This window comes from Atta cephalotes, assembly GCF_000143395.1.
Source record: "Atta cephalotes unplaced genomic scaffold scaffold00016, whole genome shotgun sequence".
NCBI lineage: Eukaryota > Metazoa > Arthropoda > Insecta > Hymenoptera > Formicidae > Atta > Atta cephalotes.
This window is the reverse complement of record NW_012130080.1, coordinates 1000061-1015363: the sequence shown is the minus strand read 5'-3', so window position 1 is coordinate 1015363 and position 15303 is coordinate 1000061. Positions and strand designations below refer to the sequence as shown.

The 15303-nt window shown below is 36.5% G+C and overlaps 1 protein-coding gene across 1 annotated transcript in view; it reads left to right on the top strand.

Annotated features, from left to right (window-relative positions):
* LOC105618187 (muscle M-line assembly protein unc-89-like) overlaps positions 1–15303 on the top strand; it is a 33819-nt gene that overhangs the window by 15432 nt on the left and 3084 nt on the right. The window contains exons 12-33 of the mRNA XM_012199728.1: positions 370–624; positions 783–818; positions 1612–1857; positions 1929–2070; positions 2309–2706; positions 2805–3712; positions 3858–4437; positions 5246–5386; positions 5904–6008; positions 6445–7251; positions 8427–8829; positions 9101–9284; positions 9378–9678; positions 9806–10384; positions 10477–10901; positions 10989–11752; positions 11878–12176; positions 12271–13190; positions 13339–13778; positions 13988–14126; positions 14344–14813; positions 14916–15143. Coding sequence (XP_012055118.1) covers positions 370–624; positions 783–818; positions 1612–1857; positions 1929–2070; positions 2309–2706; positions 2805–3712; positions 3858–4437; positions 5246–5386; positions 5904–6008; positions 6445–7251; positions 8427–8829; positions 9101–9284; positions 9378–9678; positions 9806–10384; positions 10477–10901; positions 10989–11752; positions 11878–12176; positions 12271–13190; positions 13339–13778; positions 13988–14126; positions 14344–14813; positions 14916–15143 — 8770 coding nt within the window. The remainder of the gene's footprint in view (positions 1–369; positions 625–782; positions 819–1611; positions 1858–1928; positions 2071–2308; positions 2707–2804; positions 3713–3857; positions 4438–5245; positions 5387–5903; positions 6009–6444; positions 7252–8426; positions 8830–9100; positions 9285–9377; positions 9679–9805; positions 10385–10476; positions 10902–10988; positions 11753–11877; positions 12177–12270; positions 13191–13338; positions 13779–13987; positions 14127–14343; positions 14814–14915; positions 15144–15303) is intronic.

The window sequence follows — 15303 nt, the reverse complement described above, 5'->3', positions numbered from 1 at the left end:
TGTTGATACTTGTATCGCTAAAAATCTTCCGTCATAATTTGGTGTAGCATGCGGATGCTTGTTAAAATTGACAATGCAAATCAATGTTGCGCCGAATGAATATTGTATATTGTGTAGTTGCAAACGCTTATTATATATCACTATAATATTTATGTTTAATGTCCAATTCAAGAATATCGAAAATAATTCTTTTAAATATTAATAGATTTTCTTCTTGAATTCTCTTTTGGCAAAACACCTGTAAATATCGTATTATTTTGTTCGAGTATAGTATCCAGAAAAGATAATTTCAAGTTATTACCTAATTTGAAACCTATGGACATACTATATGTCAAGTAGTAAGATAGTTACCAACTAATACCCCTGTAGAATATTCATCGATATCGAGCAGTCGTAATGGCGTGTCCTCATACATGGAATCAGCGGCGTCCGCCATCGAGACGAGAATATCTTCTTCGTCGCAAGGGATAGGTCGGACAGAAACCATGACTTCCTACGAAACTGCAATTGCCGGTGATAGAGCAATGGATTCGAATGTCGAAAGCAGAACTGCCAAAATCACTCTTGACACTGATGTTGGCAAACCGGTGTTTATCAAGACGATAGAAGGATGCAATGTAGAACGTAAGTATACGACGATCTTCGAAATCTTCAAACAGTTACTATATTATTATTAATTAATAAAACTGGGGCGTACACAGAAATAGCATTAAATAATTGCTAGGCATACCTTTTTTTTCTTTGATTATCACAAGATATAAGATACATTTTTACTGTTTTAGCGATGCAACCAAAAAAGGCATTGATACACGCCATAGGTAAAGTGACACGTACTTGCTTAGTTTATCAGCATTCACTGTTCTCTATATTTCTTCCATATCTTTTCGTGTTCTTCTTCTAGCTAATAGAGCAAACTGCTTTTAGTAATATTATATTGCTGGTTAAACACGCTTTATACCGCTAAATCATAGATGTCTGCTATATACAACACTAAACATTTATATTCATTACATTGATATGTTACTCTGATACCAATATCACATCAATACAGACATTTACATTGACGTATCTTTACAATTCACACATTATATTGCTTCTTCAATCGATTTTCATAGATAGTAAAATAATATTGAAGCATTTGTTTAGAAATATATACATATTTATATACAAGTATATATTTTCAGCGAAGTTTTTTATAGCAAATTAATTTTTTGTTAGTTATTAAAAGATAATATTTTTTGATATACATTCTTTGATATACATTTTACATCTTAAAATTTGTCATACACATATCCACATTCATATTTCCATGAATCAAAAGTAGTGTTAATCACATTCAATATATGCATATATGTATAGTCAGATCGTATGAATTGTATTGGGCACATTTAATAACTATATTAAATCTATTCTGTAATAATTTTTATATTCCTTCCTATTTTGATGCTCACGTAAAGGAATAAATTATAATGTATGATGCTATTTATTTTGAGTATTTTAGATACAGGACGATTGTATTGGAATTGACGAATTCGTTTCTCACACCATTCTCATTTCCTTCGGAATCATGATGTGTCGTTGCTTTACTCTAATTCGAGTTGTCTTTTATAGCCGGAGAAGTTGCCACTTTCGAGTGCACGATGTTAACTAGCGATCCGACCGTAAGGATACAATGGTTGAAGGATAATAAACCGATGGAGGACAAGTTGGCTGATCGTGTCACCACTACATTGACTGACAATATATGCAAGCTTGAGATCCAGAACGTTCATGAATCAGATTCCGGCATATACATTGCACGTGCTCTGAATGTAAATGGTGAAGCGACATGCACTGCTCAGTTAGTGGTTCAACAATGTAAGTTGTAATATCATAATGTTACTTCTAAACATAAGTATTTTTGTTTTTATTGATATAAAATATTGCAGTGAGTCCGGAAGAGAAAAAAGCAAGGGCAGAAGCAAACTCTCCTATATTCTTGGTTCGTCTGAAGAATACCGAGCTTCTTGAGAATACCTACCTACGTTTTATGATTAAAGTCAAAGGGGATCCTAATCCGGAAATACAATTGTAAGTTCCAAACATCCTCTATTACAAAAATTTCTATTTATAAAATTTATATTTTAGAAATAAAAATAATTTGATTTTAAATAAAAGAAAGTAAAGGATTTTTTTAGCTCTTAAATTACATAACAAAAAAATTTAGAAGATGTGCAATAGACATTAGAAAGATGTTTGAAAAATTGGAACACTTTTTTCAAATGTCTGTTGTTTGCGAATTAACACATTAACGCGCATTTTTTCTTAGCTTTAAGGATAGTACCTTAATTGACGCAAAGTATGAACGTGTGAAGATCATTCGAGACAACGCCGAGAAAGGATTTTATGAATTAGTGATTGCTGATGTTCAGAAGCAGGACGCTGGAAAATATTCATGCACAGCTATGAATCGCTATGGCGAAGCTACGTGCGAGGCGGTGGTGACAGTGACCGATGAAAAGCCACTTTTCCAAGGTCTTCCTGAAGGTCTCCTTGAGCTTGGAACCGAGCCACGATTTATTTGGACGCGTGACGGACAGACGTTTGATCCTGAGGAGAGATTTAAAGTTCTCTTCAAGGATAATGAAGACACTCTGGCACTGGTGTTTCAACATGTGAAGCCCGAGGACGCCGGTCTTTACACGTGTGTGGCGCAAACCAGCACAGGTAAAGATTATATTGTAATAATTAATATTAATTTAATATTGCTGTCGCATTTCACATTATATTAATACGTTAATTCATATAAATTCTTAAATACGTAGGTAATATTAGCTGCAGTGCAGAACTGACAGTACAAGGCGCTGTGAATCAATTGCTGAAAGATCCAGAAAAACCGAAACTTCAAACAGAATCGAAGCAATCCGAGGTGAGCGCCGGTGGCTCTGCGATGTTGGACCTGCAGGTGAAGGGATATCCCAAGCCAGATATCAAATGGACCAAGGATGGTCAGGAGATTATAGCTGGTGGTAGGATCAAATACCTCTGGGAAGATGAGGAATCCTTGTCATTGGTCATTAAACAAGTTACCGCTAAAGACGCCGGAGTTTATACCATCAGAGCAAAGAACGATCTTGGAGAAGACAGTACACAAATCGAGCTGATTGTGAAATCTGCGCCAAAGATCACGAAGAAACAGTCTGATATGATGATTATGATTGAAGAGACAGGCACGATGACTGTGCAAGTAGAGGCTACTCCGGCACCGGAAGTGACTTGGTACAAGGATGGTCAGTTGATTGAGGAAAGCAATCGTATCAAGATCATTAAGGAGAACAGCGACACATACAAGCTTGTAATAAAAAATGCCAAATTGACTGATGCTGGTTCATATTCGATTGTTGCACGAAACGAGATCAATCAGACAACTGAGATCTGGAAGGTCGGTATAAGATGCCCGCCGAAAATTAAGAAGGGACTAGGTCACGAACCACGAGTAATTAACGAAGGCGATACATTGAATCTCTTGATTGAGGTAGAGTCTGATGAAGAACCAACAATCAACTGGTACAAAGACGGGCAGCTTTTGACTGCGAGCGATCGCGTGAAGATGACGAAAAACGGAAACAATTATATACTTACAGTCAGCGGTGCAAAAGTAGAAGATGCAGCGATTTATAAAGCCGAAGTGGTGAATAAGCATGGAACGATTTCGGACGAGACAAGAATCAGGGTATATAATGTGAATCCTTGAATCTAAAATATATTTTGAAAATAATCTTTTATATTTTGCTTAATTAAAGTTTACTTGGAATTCAAAAATTCTGCAATTATTTTTTTAATTTTTTACTTCTAATATCTTTGCGATATTATTGCAGGTACGCGGTATACCGAGGTTCAAGACGAAATTGTGTGACATCAGTGCAAACGAGGGCGAGTTAAACGTCGAATTTGTAGTCGAAATCGAAGGCTTCCCGAAGCCAAGTGTGCATTGGTTTCTGGGCGATGTTGAAATCACAGAGAAGCGCACGGAGTATACTCGCGTAGAAGAAGATGACAATTATAAGCTTATCATTAAGGAGGTGAAAACCGAATTGAAGGGTCATTATACTTGTAAGGTGGAGAATGAATATGGTGAAAACTTGAGCAGTTCCAACTTGACAGTAAATACTCGGCCGAAACTTTTGAAGAAATTAGCAGACCAGAGGTTAAAAGAGGGTGAAACACTGCAGTTGACATTTGAAGTTTCCGGCACGCCGGATCCGAAAGTCAAGTGGTACAAGGATGGCGAAGAAGTGACAGCGGATGCCAGAATCAAAATTACTAGGGACAGTCAGCGCAGTGAGAGTTACGATTTAACGGTGACATTACTAAAGGGTAGCGACGGAGGCTTGTACGAGGTGCGGGCAGAAAACGAATTGGGTTACGTCACCAGCAAGAGTAAAGTCATCGTGTTGAGTAAGTTTCCGCATCTCTTAATTTTCTTTTTCTAACTCTAGAACTTGAGTCCGTTCGACGCGAATTTAAGTCCAGTTAAAAAAATTGTTACGTCACAAATTTGGTACCAATATAATAACGAAATGATAACATGATACACATTTATGATAACAAATAATTGTACTTCAAAAATAATTAATTTTTTAAGATTGTATTGTAACTTGCGGAATAGCAATATTTCTTCTTGTAATTTACAATCGAGTTCTAGAGTTAATCGCGAGAATAATTTTAGCAGAGTTAAAAAATCTTATGAAGACTATCGTGACATTTGCTGAAATGATATACAGCAATAAACATTTCTAATTTTTGAGAAATCGCAGTGGTAAAGTCGTCATATTTTGACAGCATTCAGTAAGTATTAAATATATAAATAAAGCCAAATGATTCTCTTTTTGTTCCGATATGACATCTTAAAAATTTTTTAGACGGCCTTTAGCAAGGAATTCAATGGACAGATTTTTTTCTCATAGTTTCTGTGTAAAAAAATCTGTGTGTAAAAAGAATTCTCCTGATTTCCTTAAACGAAAGGGAGAAACATTTTTGACGCGTCACATTATTGACGTTGACGCAAAATGTGTTCTCTGTTTCTTCTTTCTGTATTTTTATTAATCCATTTGTAGATTATCATACAATTGATTTTGTGGTGCTTTGAGAAATTCTTTCGATATATTTTTCTGACTTTTTTTGAATCTCTAAGTGTCATAACATGTTGACATATCGCGTCTTGAAACACGTCATGACAAAGACTCGAAAGAATGTACTTCTATAGCTAAGACGGAAGATGAGAAGGTAAAACCTCCGAAAGAAAAAGCCGAGGAGGTGAAGATAGCAGAAACTCAGACGAAGAAATTGATAAAGGAACAATTGTCACAGGAAGAGACTCTGCGCGCTGAAGAGTCGGGATCGGAAGGTAATCATGCGCGCAACTTGATTAGCTCAATTAGAATGCCAGAGAAACGCGAAGTTTTGACTTTGCTGCATTTGAAACGCTACAACGCTTTGATAATTACAAGAGCACGCTTCGATAAGGATTTCTTTACGTGTTAGGAAAAATACTTTTACTCTAGAATCGAAACATATGTTAGACAATTAATATCAGAGAACACTGCATGCTAGAATCAATTACATTTTTGTAACATATAGATTTTTAAAATTGTATTGTTTGATTTTTCTTTTTCACACATATTTTCATTGAGGATCTCAGAATTGATGATTAGAAACAGTAGTTACTTTGTTGTCATTTCTTTTGAAAGTTTATTTAAGTACGTACAATACCGATTTTAACAAATTAGGTATATATTTGTGTAATTTGCATTATGTATTGTGTTTATCACGCAATACGCACGCACACACGCTATATAACTTAGCATCGAGAAGGTATATGGTTAAAGTCATTTGGCAGTAGAAACAATATCTGATAAATTTAGGTCGTGTCAAACTGGAGAAACAAAACATCCAAGTAATTCAAGGGGACAATGAAACAATCACGATCTCTATGGCCTCCACGACATCACACGAAGCTATACTTACAGGTAATCTTACGTATACATTATCAGTCAACCAAAAAAATATCCAATCAACATAAAAATTCAAAGACTTCTTTTAGAATCCTATAAAATCTTTTATGTTGTCTGAATATTTCATAACTAACAGTTACACAACAACGGGAAACACAAGCTGTAATGCTGAAAACAGAACGTACTCAGACAAAGACCGTTTCGCTTCAAAATTGTCATCATCTATTTTTAACATAGTTGAATACGCGCGTATTTCTGTCTGACATATCATAACATACATCGTGTGATTTAAATAATAAGTGTGCAATTTATGGAAACAGCTCTATGTATAATAATCGCAACTTTAGTAATGGCACGAAGAGATCGTTTCTAAAGATTCGGAAGACATATGTTATGCGTAATTGTACGCGGGATATTAGTAGTCGAAGATATTAGATTAGACCATTCGCAGGTCCCGGTGAAAGTCACACGATCAGCAAGATGACGGCAACCAAAGTCGAGTGCCGGGAATTCGGTGTTGATTCGGGACCCCGCGTTGAAGAAATCGCTTCTTATGCTTACACCGCGCAAGAAGAGAATTCTAAACCACAAAACGGTGTGTTGATCGAGGAGTTCTCCGAAACTGAAGAAAAGAAGTCAAATTTAAGTGTCAATCAAGGCGTTACAATTGTTTCCGTTTCTGACGATGAATCGACTTTGAAAGCACTATCACGAGACGTTAGCACGGAGGATGTTCAATTGGCTGATCAACTTCCGGAGGATCAGAAAACAACGAATGGTATTCTCGATGAACTTTCCTTCAATGGAACGCCAGAAGGGCAAAAAACTTTGGAGGATATTAAATCACATAGAATCTCCAGGATCACTGAAACTATCGCCGAGGAGCGATCCTTGGAAGAATCGTTATCGGCGACATTGTCGAATCAAACTTTAAAGAGAGAAAGTCTGGATGTGAAGACAATAAACTTGCTTAGTCAAAGTTCTACAATTAGCGATACGAGTCCGGTGAAAAAGGTCGCGGAGAAAACTTTAGATCGACCAAACTCAGCTGTCGAGTTATCGAAGGAAACCACGAAGCTTGAGAAGACAAAAGCTTCGATAATATCAAGCGAAACGCTATCGAGACAGAGTTCTCAAAAAGCACAGCTTGATGACGACGAGGAGATCGATGAGGAAATGAAGGACCTTTTAGCTCGAGTTAAACGACAACGTAGCGTATTAGATGAAATTCTCGATAAAGAATCGAGCAAAGAGTCAGGTACGACTGTGAGATTCCCATAGCTTTAACAGTTAACTCTAATCTCGCAGCACTACGATTTCGTCGAAAAACATATTGTTGCACCGTCTCTATCTACAATATGACTGATAGATTTATCTCGCTAATTGTCTTATTTTTTTCTTTCTCTCGCATGTGTTGCTCTTACAATTTTATATAACATTCGCATGAAAATATAAATATCTATAATAATAGAAAGTTTATCGATAGGAATTTACAAAAATATATTTGTAATTTTTAGAAAACCTATCTCTCTCTTTCTTGATGTTTTTATGATATATTAATATAGTGATAACTTTTATTTGAAATATGATATTCATTATTAATCAATATATGTTATTTATGCTTCCATGCGTAATATTTGCTGCTTATATTTTTGGAATTTCGATTTTTATAGCATTATCTCTTCATCAACTTAAAAGAAATATTAAGGTAAGATTGTGAGGCTTTTAATCTAAAATATGATAGTTAACTTTTTTATATAATTTTCACTATGCGGTTTTCTGAGCACCTGTTTAACCAAAAGCTTCTAGGTAAGTATATCAAGAGATCATCTTAATAAAAATAAAAATGATGAATAAAAGAAGATGAATAAATAGATATAATTGCATTTAGATTTATATATTTGCACATATTTTTTAAAAAGAAGACATGATAATGTTGTTTTTAAATTCAAAAATTTTGAAATAATTATATATTTACTATTGGTAGTTTTAATTTTCTTATTACCTGCAATTTTAAATAATTCATTTTAATTATATTAGGTGTAGTAAAAATAAATCCATTATTTTTCCATTCAATTTCATGCAAAAATAATGGATTTCTTTTTACTACACCTAATATGTATAATATGTATAAGTTAATTAAATATAAAGTTAATCAAATATTTGAAAATTAAAATTTATATAAAAAAAATATACTGTGACGAAATTATAAAATATCACATAACTATCTATATAAATTAAAATATATATTATAATAGCGTTCTTTATAAAAAAAATTTGATTGCATAATAATATTCTTTGGTCAATTGTAGCCTAATATCTTCTATTACTATCAATTTACTGATAGGAGGAATAGTTTGTTTAAATAAGGCATGCTTCCTTGCAAAATAAATTTTTTAAATAAATAACTCATTCACATCTTTTTCCTCGTAGCTCCGCCTCACGTCGTGAGCACAGATCTCACCGATCGAATGATCTTCGAGACACAGAACACGAACTTCGAGATAAAGGCCACTGGTTTACCAAGACCAGACGCGAAATGGCTTAAAGACGGTAAGATTCTTCGATCCGGGGAACGGATAAGAATCACAGCTTCAGGGGAATCGTACGAGATGGATCTCAGCAAGGCCACTCTCGAAGACGAAGGTCTTTACTCGTGCATTCTGACGAACAAATTGGGCGAAGAAGTCATAGACGGCTACCTGACTGTCGGAACTGTCGAAGAGCTCCGGAAACCGAGATTTACCGAACCTCTTAACGATGTCGATATTGCCTTTAAGGCTAATGGCGAATTTAAAGCTGTCTTTACAGCCGATCCGATTCCGGATATCACATGGTATATATTTACAGTACATGTCATAGATTTTAAGAGATTTTCATCATAAGATAAACATAGGATTTTATTTATATGAAAAAATTAAAAATGTATAGAAATATTAAAATATAATGAGAAATAATAGAAAAAGAAATTATATTCTTCTTTTCATTCTTCTTTTTAATCTATAAGTCTTATCTTATCTTAAAAAATATATTTATATATTGTATATAATTAAAATATATTGTTTAAGTCGAAAAATGTTATTTTGTATACAAATATATTTTTTCAGGTACTACAAAGGTAACGAAATTCCGCCTGATGATTCTAGAATCAAATGGACTATTACTAACGGACCGGCAGCGGATAAATTGACAGAAAGTAAAGTCACATTGAAAGTCCCAAAATGTACCAAAGAAGATACTGGAGAATATACTTTGAAATTAAAGAATAAGTGGGGTGAAGCCGAAAGTAACGTAAGTAGCTGAGTAGAGTAACAAATGATTGCAAAATATAGAAGATCATTTAATAATTAAGATCATTTAATAATGAGATTTTTATATTTTTAGGCATTTTTGAGTCTTTTATTGAAACCAGAAATTGACAGCTTTAGAGATCATGCTGAATCAATTGACGAGCGAGTTGAATGGCAAGCTGTGATTAAAGGAAATCCGAAACCCGATATTAAATGGATGAAGGACGATACAGAACTGCAGAAGGACGAACGATATGATATGGAAGAAGATAAAAGAAATTGCAAATACAAACTTATTATTAAGAAGCTCAGTCTAGAAGACAAAGGCATCTATACTGTTACGGCAAAAAATTATTTGGGCGAAACAAGTGCTCAAGCTACTCTCACACCTCACAGTAAGTAAATCAAACTTTCAAACGGACATAACATGCGCAAGCGATAGGAGATGAAAAAATATTTCGTAGATATCTTTCTGTTTGAATGGATTAAAGGAATAAAAACACATTTACATTCTCTTTGTAGCTGAAGCTCCAGTCTTCTTGAAGAATTTGTCGAAAATGCAATGTAGCGATCGCGAGGACATCGAATTGAAGATACGCGCGACTGGTATTCCGAGGCCTAGCGTAGAATGGTTGAAGAACGGTGAAACTATCAAGGAAGATAAAAGATATCAAGTGATGACTCACGTGGATGGCATAGTGGACAGTAATCTTTTCATCAAAACCTTCTCTGCAAAAGATGTCGGTACAATAACATGTAAAGCGAGTAATGTCGCCGGAAGCGTGCAAACCAACTGCGATCTATCCATGACATTGACCGCGCCTTCGTTTGGTAAAGCGTTACCGAGATCAGCGGAAGTCGATGAGGGCGAGCCTCTAGAGTTGAAGGCCAAGATAGATGGTAGCCCGATACCCAACATCGCTTGGTTCAAGGACGGTGAAAAAATCACACCAGACGATCATGTGAAGATCAGTACTTTGCCAGACGGTACTGCAAAGCTTACAATTGATATGGTAAAGCCTACCGATTGTGGTGCCTACAAGCTCGTCGTTGCAAATCCTAGCGGTGAGAATTCTTCGCTTTGCGCTGTCGCTGTTACGCGTAAGTAAATTTTATTTTCTCTTTATCGAATCTTTGTATTATGATATTCATAATATGATCATTATCTTAATGTAAGATTTCGTTCCTTACAGCTGAACGAAGAAGACCATCGTTCACGAAACCATTGGAAGATACAAAAGCTGTGGTTGGGCAGCCATTGAAATTGGAAGCTCAAATTTTAGCATTCCCAAATCCACAGGTACAATGGTTCAAAGACGGAATACCATTAAGACATACGAAGGAAATGTATTTCACGAACGAACCAAACGGTCTTATCGGATTGAAAATGGATTATGTACGTCCAGAAGATGCAGGGACCTATTCAGTGATTGTATCTAACGCACTCGGTGAAATCACGGGTACGGCTAAGGTAGAAGTGGAAGAACGAGAGAAGAGACCAGAATTTGTCGCCAGTCTTCAACCACAAACCGTTGTTGAAGGTTTCCCGGTAAAAATGGAAGTGAAGACTATAGGAAAACCGACGCCCGAACTCCAATGGCTACGAAACGATGAAGAAGTTAATATGATAATATTGATATATTTCAAATTAACATATTTATTTTTCAACAAAATAATGCTTATATAATTAAATTCTTTCTTTCAGATTATCCCAGACAATAAACATGTAAAGATCGTCAATCAACCGGATGGTAGTCAAGCTCTGATTCTCGATAAGGCAACACCAGAAGACGTCGGCGTGTATCAGGTAGTAGCTGGTAATACGGAAGGCACTGCATCCTGCAAAGCTAAGCTGGACGTTGCTGGTAAGGTGAGACCGGACACACCGGAGGAAAAGCCGGCATTCACCAGTCCCATGCGCGATGTATCTGTCGAGGAGGGCCAGCCATTAACGCTGGATGTGTCATTTGTCGGTAATCCAATTCCCAACGTGAACTGGACAAAAGATGGTGAACCGATCGAGTCATCGGAACGTGTGACAACGAGCTGCAACGGGAAGAAAGTCGGTCTACAAATTGATCCGTGCAAGCCCAAAGACGCAGGCGTTTACGGCTGTCGATTGAGCAATCCATTGGGTGAAGATGTCATCAGCGCAAATGCCATTGTTCGCAAAGTGTATCAGTCGCCAACCTTCACACAGAAGTTTACAGATCTACAACAGTTGCCCATGTTCGATGCCAAGTTTCCGGCCCGCGTAACTGGCATACCGCAACCGGAAGTGACTTGGTATTTCAATGACAAGCCGATCTTAAAGGACAACGACAAATATAAGATAAAACGCGACGGCGATGCCTTCTGTCTGTACGTGAAGGATTGTGCATACGATGATTCAGGACGGTACAAATGTAGAGCAGTTAATAAGGGCGGCGAGGCGGAATGCGCAGCAAATTTAGCTATAGTTGATAAAATGTAAGATTTTATCTAAGAAAAAAGATTTTTTAGCTTCTATATATACATATGTTAACCAAAAAATATACAACAAAAAACATATTTAATCAAAAAAAGCTGAACATCTGTAACATCTGTAATTTTAGCCAAAAAATGCAGAAAGTCGAGCCGCCGACATTCCTGAAGAGAATCGGCGATTGTGAAGTCTACAGAGGAATGCCAGCCAAGTTCACCGCGTGCGTCACGGGGTATCCGGAGCCTGATTTTGAATGGTATCGTAATGGTGACCGAATGTGGCCTACTGATCGCATCAAAATGGACCAAGAAGGTAGTTTGTTGCGACTCATGATAATTAACGTGGATGAATTGGATGCCGGAAAATACGTGCTGAAGATATCTAATCCTCATGGTGAGGATTCGTGTAGCGCCGAGATGATTTACGAATGTAAGTAAATAACTTTATCTTTGAACTTTATCTTTGAGAATATATTACGAGATTTTTAAAATCAAAATCATTTCGCTTCATTTTTCAATTTCAGCTTTGGAACCACGAGCAAAGAGACCTCTTGCCGATCAATATGCGGATTACGATAAATACCAGAAGTCTGGCATTCCGTTACCCCTGGCAGACCGTCCAATCATTAGCCGCATGATGGATCGACATCTTACTCTATCGTGGAAGCCATCCATCCCGATCGGGCCACGAGTACCTGTGACCTATTTGGTGGAGATGTGCGAACTTCCGGATGGCGATTGGTTCACCGCTCGCAGTGGTATTCGCAGCTGTGTCTGTGATATTCGCAATCTCGAGCCGTTCCGCGATTACAAGTTCCGCATTCGCGTGGAGAACAAGTATGGCATAAGCGATCCATCGCCATTCGCACAAACTTATCGCGCTAAATTGGAACCGGAACCGCCCAAGTTCTTCCCGTATTTACCCCCTGGGATCGACTTCCGTCCGGAGACTAGTCCCTATTTCCCGAAAGATTTTGACATCGAACGACCTCCGCATGATGGTTATGCTCAGGCGCCTAGATTTTTGCGTCAGGAATACGACACTCAATACGGCGTGAAAAATCATAATTGCAATCTCTTCTGGTTCGTCTATGGCTATCCCAAGCCAAAAATGACTTATTACTTCAACGATCAACTGATTGAATCGGGCGGTCGATACGATCAGAGTTATACTAGAAATGGCCAGGCGACTCTGTTCATCAATAGAATGCTTGAGAGAGACGAGGGTGTTTATGAGGCCGTTGCCACAAATGAACATGGCGAGGCCAGGCAAAAAGTTATTTTAAAAATCGCTGAGTATCCCACATTTATTGAAAGACCCGAAGAGACTGTTGTGATGATGAGAAAAACAGGCCAATTAACTGCTCGCATAACTGGCGTGCCTTATCCGGAGCTTAAGTGGTACAAGGACTGGAAACCTATAGCTTCATCTTCCAGAATCAGAGTATTTTCCGTTCATATTTATATTATGCAAATTCCTGATTTCATTATAGAATAATATCTTATTACGTTTTTAAAAATAAAAGATATCTATTTTCAATTAAAATCTTCAATTAAAAATTATTTAATTAAAACGATATCTTTTTAATTAGGTTCAATTTATCGAACCCGACATTACGACTCTCATTGTCAACGATGCTATTGTGAAAGATGAAGGCCTTTACTCGATCAGTGCGGGTAATGTGGCCGGTTCGATATCCTGCTCAGTGATGTTACACGTGGAGGAGAACGAGCACGAATATGGATACAGAACATATAGGAAGAAGATGGACGTGAAACCACACGATAAGCCATTTGACGATTTGTATGATCTAGGTGACGAGTTAGGTCGCGGCACTCAGGGTGTGACTTATCATGCAGTCGAACGGAGTACTGGAAGAAATTATGCTTCTAAGATTATGCACGGACGCGGTGATCTCAAACCATTTATGTATAATGAAATGGAAGCAATGAACAACCTGCATCACCGTAAATTATTACGATTGCACGATGCCTTTGAAACGGATAATTCCGTCACGTTGGTCATGGAGTTGTATCCTTTATTATTTCCGTATTTGATTTGCCTTACATATAACATCAGAATAAATGTTGAAATAATTATAAAATACTTTTCCTAGCATTTTTTACTAATTATTTTTACTAATTATAATTAAATATTATTCTGTATTCGTTTGATGTGTCAAAATAATACGATTGGATCAAAATTCAGCAGAACAATGATCCTTAATGATGATAATTTAGAGCGGCCGGTGGCGAATTAGTGGACAATCTCACAAGACAAGAACATTACACTGAAATAGATATCGCTCGTTATATACGCCAATTATTATGGGGATTGGAATATATACATGGAAATCATTACGCACATCTCGGTCTGACGGTAAGTCATTTAAAAATAAATTTTTTTAAAGAGATATGACATTTTCGAATAATCAGTGATTTGTGCAATTTCTTTTTATATCACTTAAACTATTTAAAGCGAACATAGAATTTGAAATTTAAATATAATAGAAATAAAAATTTTTTTTATAGATATTATTCCTACATGAAATCTTATCTTTGCTAAAATTAGTATGTTTGAATATTTTTCATTGTAGCTCGGCGATCTACTTGTTTCCCACGCTGGAGGAGATGATCTAAAGATCGGAGATTTTGGATTAGCTCGCAAAATTTCGCAAACAAAGCTGATGACCTTGGCATACGGTATGCCAGAATATATTGCACCGGAAGTAACTAATAATGAAGGTGTTAGCTACGGTGCAGACATGTGGTCTGTTGGAATAATTACTTACATTTTGCTATCGGGTATCTCACCGTTTAGAGGTGCGAACGATAGAGAGACGCTGAAGAAGATTAGAGAAGGCAAATGGGATTTCGATGACCGATGGAAAAATATCTCGAACGAAGCGCAGGACTTTATTCGTAATTTATTGGTATACAATGTCGATAAAAGAATGGATGTTAGGACTGCTTTGGCTCATCCATGGTTTAATTATATTGACAGCTCGCCACCAGAACCCTACAGGATACCTTCCGAAAATTTGAAGAATTATTATAAACTTTATCGGTAAGCACAGACTATTATCTTTTAACAACACATTTATTTTTATTTTATTCTCAAAATGTCATTTTGAGAAAGTTTGATCGCGAATGAAACACATTTTTATAGTGATTGGTACAACAATGCTTCGTGCCGTACATGGTATCGTAGAAGCAAACTGGAGACAGCATTTGACGATCCTTCACGAATGGTATATCCATCCGGACATAAGTTTACACCCGAACCTGACAAGAGTCATAGTCCATTAAGGAAACGTTCACCTAGGACATGGGAAAATCAAATACCATCCAGGGAACCAATTGACACAGAAATCGGAATAATCAAGAATGAAAGCCAGTAAGCACGTTATAAAATAAATATATCGGATTTGATTTTTAAAATAGAAATTCTGATTTTTATTTTAATATTAAATTTCGAATAGCATGTTCATAAAAAATACCCAAATAATTGATAAAAAACGAATCATATAAACTTATATAATCTCTCTCTCTCTCTC